This window comes from Hetaerina americana, unplaced genomic scaffold (genome assembly GCF_022747635.1).
Source record: "Hetaerina americana unplaced genomic scaffold, ioHetAmer1.1.p SCAF_70, whole genome shotgun sequence".
NCBI lineage: Eukaryota > Metazoa > Arthropoda > Insecta > Odonata > Calopterygidae > Hetaerina > Hetaerina americana.
The window spans coordinates 1,111,968-1,121,044 of record NW_027287317.1 but is presented as its reverse complement, the minus strand read 5'-3'; the positions used below and the strand labels follow the sequence as shown (position 1 = coordinate 1,121,044).

The 9,077-nt window shown below is 34.5% G+C and overlaps 1 protein-coding gene across 2 annotated transcripts in view; it reads right to left on the bottom strand.

Annotated features, from left to right (window-relative positions):
• Nucleotides 1-3,601: 3,601 nt before the first annotated feature.
• LOC139697228 (recombining binding protein suppressor of hairless-like) overlaps nucleotides 3,602-9,077 on the bottom strand; it is a 194,890-nt gene continuing 189,414 nt past the window's right edge. For both annotated transcript variants that reach the window (XM_071595898.1, XM_071595897.1), the window contains exon 13: nucleotides 3,602-8,807. In XM_071595898.1, coding sequence (XP_071451999.1) covers nucleotides 8,598-8,807 — 210 coding nt within the window. In that variant the 3' untranslated portion in view covers nucleotides 3,602-8,597. The remainder of the gene's footprint in view (nucleotides 8,808-9,077) is intronic.

The window sequence follows — 9,077 nt, the reverse complement described above, 5'->3', positions numbered from 1 at the left end:
CTGAGGTAATAAAATAAATATTTACAAATATCACAATGGCTCTTTTTTTCTGAATTGTTCAAATTTTGTCATTCATTTTTCTGCACCTCTTCTGCATCTAGCCCATTTTATTCCCAAAAATAGTTTGTTGTATTATTAATGAGGATCAACTGTTTAGACATATCCTTCTCTACACACATAGAAAAATTAATTATTGAAGAAATATAATGCCTTACCAGTCAAATTTAATTTGGTATATGAATAGTAAAGCAGAAGAAGTTAAGGTTGTTCAATAAGTCTCTAGGAAAATAGAGAAAAACAAATTTGTTTGCTTACATACTTTTTATTTTTCAACATAATCTCCTTTTAGTTCAATGCACTTTCCACCATTTCCAAAAGGTAGGATTTTAGAAGATCCTTCAGAAAAGGTCTCTATTTTAATGAAATTTAAAAAAGTCACCGGGGGCCAAATGTGGTGGGTGTTGTAATAATTTGAACTAATTCCATAATTTTCACTATCGAAACCACACAAGTGTCCACCCAAATATTGTCTTGATGGGAGAGAATTATTTTCTTTACCAAATAAGGTTTTTCTTGATTTCTTCACTCAACTGATGCTTAGTACTCTCAATTTATCATTTCCCTTGTTGCAAGTAGTCGATTTAGATCTTTCCACATGCATCCCAAAAAACTGGCCATCAATTTGTCGGCCCATTTTACCATCTTCACCTTCTTTACTAATGGATTACTGTTAAAAACCCACTGTTTCGAATGTTCCTTTGTCTCTGAAGTATATTAGTGTATCCATGTGTTGTCCATAATGATTTATCGATGCAAAAACTTATCAGGATTACAATGGAATAGAGCAAACTAGCCTCTGAATCGATCACATGATTGTTTATATTATCCATAGAGCAAACCCATCTTGCCAAGATTTTTTTCACACCCAATTTTTTGTACAAATTGAAAACACTGCACCTGGTATTAGGCCTGTGGCCTCAACTATATGGCTAACTTTGGTTCATCAATCACTCAAAACCAAATCATGAACTTGAAGTAAGTCACTTCCATTGGACATTCCAATTGATTTTCTTCATTTATGGATCTATGGCCACATTTAAACCCATATGCCCACACAGGAGCAGATGTGCCATAAACTTCATCCAACTCAGCTTTGATTTCTTTCAGTGTTGAGCCTTCTAAATAGAAGTATTTAATCACTGCACAAAACTCACTTTTTCCTGTTTTCTATGTAAACAAATGTTTGTTGATTCAGTGACCATGAAACCAAAACCAGGTAATGTGTATAGCTGAAACCCTGACAGCAGTTTAGTGAGAGAGGAGGCTTACTAAAAGCAAACATTTTCGGATAATGCAAGCGCTGCTATCCCTTGGATTTTCAAAGGAATTACTGAAGGACCTACATACTTATGAAAATTCCTCACTTCATGTCAGTTTCTCAGAGATAGTTGTTGAACTCACCGGAGGAAATGAAATAATCATTTAATGTGACAGTGAAATGACTTATAATTGACACGCACCAAATTTATTGTTCAGCTACTTTGAAAACTTTGGGATCTCCACGGACATCTACCAATGTTCCTGCATACAAGGTGAGTTTTCTGTCCTAGCCTCAGAAATGCATATTCACACAATTCTTTCACACACTATTTATTTATTTAGCCTTAGTCTGAAAACAGCACTTTTTGGCCTTAACATCGGACTACTAACACTGAAAACAATGGAGACAATTACAAACACCCACCCAAGCCCTAGGTGGAGGAAAACCCACCCAGGCGGGAATCGAACCCGCAACCCTTGGATTGACAGACGAGGATGTTACCCCGCCACCACCGAGGCCAGCGAATGTGAATTAATTACTAGGTTTAAGCAGGGGTGGCCAGCCCCAATACTCTCCTCCCTCTCAATCAATCTATCCCCTACCAACCATCCCAACAAAATAAAATCCCTGTCTGTGGGCCTCCACACATTTTTCCAGCGACCCTGCCATGACCGGTACATGCCCTGAAGGCATCTTTGGGGACCTCTCGCAAGGTTGTCTCACGGCTGATTGGCTCTCTTCTATGGATGAAAAACTGTTTCCTTTCAGGGCTGCCTTAATTTGAGGGTCAAAAAGAAGTCTGCTGGGGTGACGTCAGGACTATTGAGGGGTGGGGTAGCATTGACACCTGGTGTGAGGCCAGGAACTTACGGACTCTTAGCGCATTGTGGCAAGCCACGTTGTTGTGATGGAGTTGCCAGGTGTTGGAGATGTCTTTTCTCATTCTGATGACCCTTTTTCAGAGTATTTCCAGCACATTCATGTAGTAGGTAGTGTTAACTGTCTGTCCTTGAGGAACAAACTCCGTATGGACCACTCCTTGACTGTCAAAAAAGACAATGAGCATTGTTTTCACTTTTGATTTGCTCATTCTTACCTTTTTGGGCTTGGGGGACTGGTTGGTGTGCCACTCAGAGCTTTGGCGTTTTTTTTCTGGGTCGTATTAAAAAACCCAGGTTTCATCACCAGTGATGACATTGTCCAAATATGTTGCAAAAGTTCACTTGAAATTTCCGCTCAGTTGGCCTTCTGTGACACGGTTGGCACGCAGAGGTTTACAGTAACTGACATCCTGCCTCTTCCACAGCTTGGAGAGCACTGAGACTGGTTTCGCGGTAAATCTTAGCCACACCTACTCCAAGTCATAGGATCTCACTCCGGCCAATAGAAGTGGCATGGGAAATTCAATTGCATTACATTTGGATTGCACCCTGTACGTTGTTATATTATGAAAGAGTTACAAAAACTATATTAAAATGGATGTAAATTTTATTTAGCAGGATTTCCCAAGCATTCTCTTTGGATATTATGCTTAATAAATCATTTAATGATTTATTTGACCAAATATGAATTCAATGCAAGATTTACATTAAAATAACTGTTAATGAGGGCAATATGGGGTTGGCTGCCTGGAGGGGTAGTTCAAACCTTTGTCCTCCCCAAAGGATTTTGGGTACTTTTGAGACCCCCCCATTAATTGGGGGGTGTGGTTCAAAATGCTAGTGTAAATTGCTCAGCATTATCAACTCCATTTGCCCATTATTTCTCAAATGCCAAGTCTTTACTTTACTACTAGTTATCTGAAGAAAGTGAAGTGGTAAGATTAAATTTTTCAAAATGAAATTCATGGACCCCAATAATGATTGTACTTTATTACCAGAGTGACCCATATATTTTAGAAAAATCAAAAGTTCTGCAAAAATTGAATTTTGTATGAAGTTGAAAAAATATATGCATTTGATATAACATTAAATTAATATACCTTTCCTACTACACAATAGTGGTTTATTTCCCAGGTCAGCAGTAATCCTGATACCTCCACACTAATTTGTTTCAAAATGGGAGCTGTGGAATCCTTAATTTTTACAGGTTGTTCATTTAATTTATTTCAATGAATTTTTCATGGACTCATTGTATTTCATTTTGCTGTAGTTCCCTACCTTGACATTTCAAAATGAAACAAGTAAATATGCCCTTTCCACCACTGAAGTACACTCTTTGGCCTACATTCAAATGACTACCAGCAGTTTGTAAAGATATAATTATTTATTTATTGCTTTGACATGAGTTAACACCAGTTTTGTTAAGTAAACATATCTTAAATACTGTACAAAGATGAATTAGGCTACCTTATCCTCTGTACAAACCATTTTATACAATCTGTGAAACAACTTTTACCATACTACCATTACCAAATCACACCTAGATACAGAGTACAAAAATTGCACATAAAAATGGTTATAAATTGCAATGGCCCTTTCTCCTTTCAAAAGGTTGTAACTGAATGCTTGTTTTCATTTAGGTACAATTAAAATTCAAAATCAATTATTTCAATGCCACGTCTTCAAATGATTCAAAATGAATGGGCTTACCCGTAATTACATTTCTTCCCTTTTAGAATACCCCAACTTGACTGCCCTGTTCTTAATATGTATCACATTCTCTTCTGAAAGATTCCTGCCTTACTCAGCCAAAAAAGTCCATTTAAATTATTACACTTTCATAGGCACTCATGAACGCTCTAATTTTTAAATCAGTTATGCAACTCTTTGTAGTGAATTGATAATTGTGAATTGCAGAAAATGACTCTTTTTGAAAAATACTTTGGAATGAGCACATTTAATGTTGCTTAAAGCATTAAAATTTGCTCTAATGAAGTCATGTTTTTGTATATTTCACATACAATGCGTAGTCTTTCAATAAAAAAATATTATAAGAATTTAATCATTCAGATGAAGGTTGTAAAATTTCAATATTGGTATGTATCTTATTATACATGAATTTAAATTCACTTTGATGAAATGACAATGTTCAAAATGATAGCCCCTGTCTACACAACACCAAAACCTGGTAATATAGTGTAAACTCTGTACAATGTAGGTTCACATAACAAAGGCAACTAGTAATCTATTTATAACTGTTTCAGTTACACAATATAAAAACTCTAAAATAAAAATCATTAAATATGTTGGTATTTTTTTTCAAAAACATCACTAAAAATACCAACCTCAAATATTTTGAAAATTTCATTGTCAACAGCATAGATCAACCTCATTCTAAATTTACCAGCTGAAAATAAGACTATTTAAAAATTTCTAGTTAAAAAGTTGTCCTATGATATGATTTATGAATACTTTCAATAAACAAGATTGTGCTATCACATGTGTTGGAGGCAAAATCATTCTCCAATTGTAAGTATATTGCCTAGTAGATAGGACCAACGGAAATGCTAACTAGAACACGTAATGGCATTCCTCATGAAGAAAGAATAGTATGCAAGAGAACAAATAATGAATATTAGTACTTTAAAGATACATTTTTCTGGGAAAATGCTTAATCAAAATACCTAGGCCTAAATAAAAAACATTTCACACAGTAACCAATAGACTTACAAGAGGGTAAGTTAGCTTAGAATTAACGATGAAACTGTTTAAATGTATGATATTTTAAATGTGGCCTGTACCATGCAGGATAAGAACAATAGAAACAGGAACAGTGCATTCATTCAATTTTAATGTAGTCTGTATGAAAAATAGAGTCAACAGCAGTAGTGATGATTCATTTCAGAAATTTAGAGTCATTCATTCCACAAATTTGGAAGGTGCCAAAGGGGTCTCCTATCAATATCAAGTACCTTCTCAAAAGGTAGACATGAACAATACTGTCATACCTGAGCTTGAAAAATATGAGGAGAATAACCCAAAAGATATGCTAAATGAAACTTTATCATTGACTGTTGGAGATGGAGCCAGATAGAACTTTGCTCATTTGGTATATTTGCCAGTTGAACAAATCTTGGATCTTGGCATGAATGAGCCAGAGGTTGAAAAAGTTGATGCCACTGAAGGGGAAATCAAAGCACAGGAGTGATGGCTTAACCAAAGTGGAGTTGTTTTCCTCCCTTGAACCAACTTCTAACCTTTCTTCTGTGTTACCCTTTCTGAACATTCCCTGCCAATCTACAGCTAGAAAGATGCTAACCATTGTTTCCCTTGCTCGGAATGGTAACATGTTTTTTTTCGCATACAATATGGAGCTTTGATGTGCAAATCAAACTTATGGTTATTTAAAACCATCAAATTCAAGAATATTTACAGTACATGATAGAGAAAAAATGACAACTACACTCGCTACTTTGGCAAAGCATTCCCATCCTATAACAAATACACAATGACCTTGGAACGTTCATGAGGATACTTAAAATTTTAACTGTGATTTCAAGCAAAATTCTTAAATAGAAGGGAAATAGGAAAGCAAAAAATATTTAAATTTTCATGAGTGAAAGTAACTATGACAAAGAGAACAGGAACAGAAAGTTGAGTTGTGTGAAATGTATCCATCAAAAACATTCAATTTTCTATGACAATTTTTATGCTGATACTTGTAATTAATGACGCAGAAATTTCTCAAGGTTGTGTTTGGTGAAGTGACTTGATTGTACTACTAGAACTTAATGGTATTTTAAATGGTGAACATTTTCTTAGGCAACCTGATCCTCACTTGATCAATCACATCAATATTGCCTACGGCAAGTCTGATTGGGGATAAAATTTGATTGTTTAATAATAATAATACAAAGTCATGGTTAACACTTACTTAGGATAAATGAATTGGGTAAAAAAGTTGGATGTTAACCAGTCCAGTAACTCAATTATTTAAAACATTGAAACCCAAATTCATGGGTTAGTAGCTCCGCCTTTAGAAGAGAGAAAACCTTTTTAGATCCAACATTTAGTACATGCTGGCATTGATACTCTTCTGCAACAATGAATTATTTGAGTGCATAAATGGACCAACAAGGTCCAACCTAAAATGATGCCTTTAGGCACAGCTCATGGGGGGAAAATGGTGGCCAAAAAATGAATTCATGTTGTGAAAAAAAGTTGTTCATGGAACTAAATTCTCAGAAAAATATCTACTTGGTGTAATATTTTGCATGAACTGTCATGCACCTACCATAAACTTAACAAAATATACGACAGAAGTTGTAGAAAAAATCCAATTTAGCAGGAATTATTTATGGAACTGTTTATTTTTGCTAGTGATTCTTTTGCAGAAATACTTTTTCATAATAACTGTGAAATTAGATTTGGCCATTGAGTATCATCTAGCAGGTCCTTGTCAGAGAGAAAATAAACACAAAGGTATTGAATAAATTCATAATGAAAATTTTTGAGTTATCATAAAATGCATAGTGGAGAATTATTGCTGTAAATTGTCTTTTAGGCTTTTATCAGGCTAATGATTTCCCAGATGATAAGAAATACACTAACCATCAGTAATTTAACATTTGCCCATAAAATAATCCCATTTGTAAATCGATTTAATTCAAGCTTTATAGAAAGGTAAGAAAGTGATGTTTTGACTGTAAATAGGAGGATTGTGCATCATAAACAGTAAATTACAGTAAACTATGCTGAAATACAAATGCAACTCACAAGTTATTAGTGTATTTTTTCTGGAGGGAACTGGAAATGCACTTTAGTACGGTAATTGTTCCAGCAGTAAGTGATTACATGAACATATTAACGCTGTAACAAAAAGGTGTAAATTTAATGCTATTGCAAAAATAAATTATCTGATATTAAGAGTTTTAACAAACAGTGGCATCAATGCTGAGTGTGCCAAATCTTTCTCATTGCATCATTATCTACTATTTCGATGCTGATAAAGAAGACAAACTCTTTTGAAAATAAATAACCTATTCACATGAAAGTTTTGTCATTCCTGCCATCAATTTACAATATTTTCAAGCTTTTTACTGTCAGGTGAAAATTTCCAATTTCAAACTGCATATATGCTATTCTGAGAAGATAATTGTGTGCAAAGAAAAATTATGGATAAAAACCAAAAATATTCCAGATAAACTACTCATTAAAATTGACATGAGTGTGTAAAGTGTGTGTAAAATTACAATAGTTATCAAATTCTACCTAAAACCTGAAGACATGCCAAAAAAATAAATATCTTCTATTTGAATTCATGGATAATCAAAGACAGGTATACTACTCAAACATCACATGTAAACCAGTGTTATGTGGAAGAAACAATTGAAGAAGGGCATGAAAATCTTTTTTTGCCCAATTTTGATGTTTCTTCGATCATTTTTGCCCATGGAGAATCGCCATGCACATGGTGAGCATTTTACTGTAAATGGCAGATGAAAATGGTGCAGTGAAACAGATGGTAAAACATTTTGGCTACTAAAAGTATTAGAAACAAAGGAAAACATAACAAATAGTCAGATACATCATATGGAAGAATTTCTACGTCTCAAGAAGGATAATGGCTACAAAGATTACACTGTAAATTTATTCAGCAAATCTGAGTCAAGCCATATGCATGTCTCAACACAAATGGAGTGATTTGTCATAATAAAAGCTCTTCATGGTCATTCCCTTTTTTTAAATAACTTGGCATGATCATCAAATATTAGGCATCAGAAACTTACAAAAAATTCAGTATAGTTCTTTCATGTCAGCCACAATTTACTCATCGCTATGAGAATGAACTATTAACCATGAACATAATTAACTTTCACTTAAATTTGGTCAGGAAAACAGATAAAATAAGAGCTTACCTAAAATGTCTAAGACAGTTTTTCCCAGGAAAAATTGCTAATAATGAAGATAGCAATGATTTAAAATGACTATAATAAAGCTTCCCTATAGTCTTTGGCTGATATATCTATGCAATTTTTTTCCTTAAAATTCAATTTGAAAAACTAAAATATGGGGTTGATTTATACTTGGAACAATTATATTATATAAAAATGACTTGACAAAGACTTATTTAGGTGGTCATTCAGACTCCACAGAATAAATTTCATTCTCCTCAAAATGTGAATCACACGCAACAATCAACCTTGGATTGGCTGCAGATGAACATCACTCCCCACCAAATCAGTCATGGGTATCAAATACCACTGCATCATGTCCAACTTTTAACTTCTTTGTCAAACTGAGTATTTTTCCACAGTTTTATGTCACTTTCTGACTGATAGAAGCAATGCAGGTAGTTACTTATCCCCACACCACTATTTCAATGTCTGCCATTCTCACATTCCTCCCTGAGATGAAGGCTGTTGGTCATACTGAATCCCAGGTACATCTGTTATGGCAGGTAGTCGACTTAAATGAGTCTGGCTGCTTCGCATAATTTCATCTGCAGAGGGGCAATGGGGTCTTGGTCCAGGTTCAGGAGTGTATGTAAACGTTAAACCCGTTGCATAAATTATACCATCATTCCGGACAAGTGACACAGGGACCTAGAATAACAGCGGCGTGAAAATGTTAGACAGAAAATATATCCAAAAGACATCGAGTTGCAATGGTCTCTTCAATTTTGATACCACCTTGATTTAGTCATATACATTAAACCGATTAAAACCATGCATCAGAGATACTCTCTTCTATGCAGTCAATTTATAATAATTTCAATGAATTTGCGATGGTATCATTAATTCATAAACCAAAATTTTTTGAGGCATTTGGATTATTTTTCACATTTTCTAAAATAATTATTTTGTGACAAAACC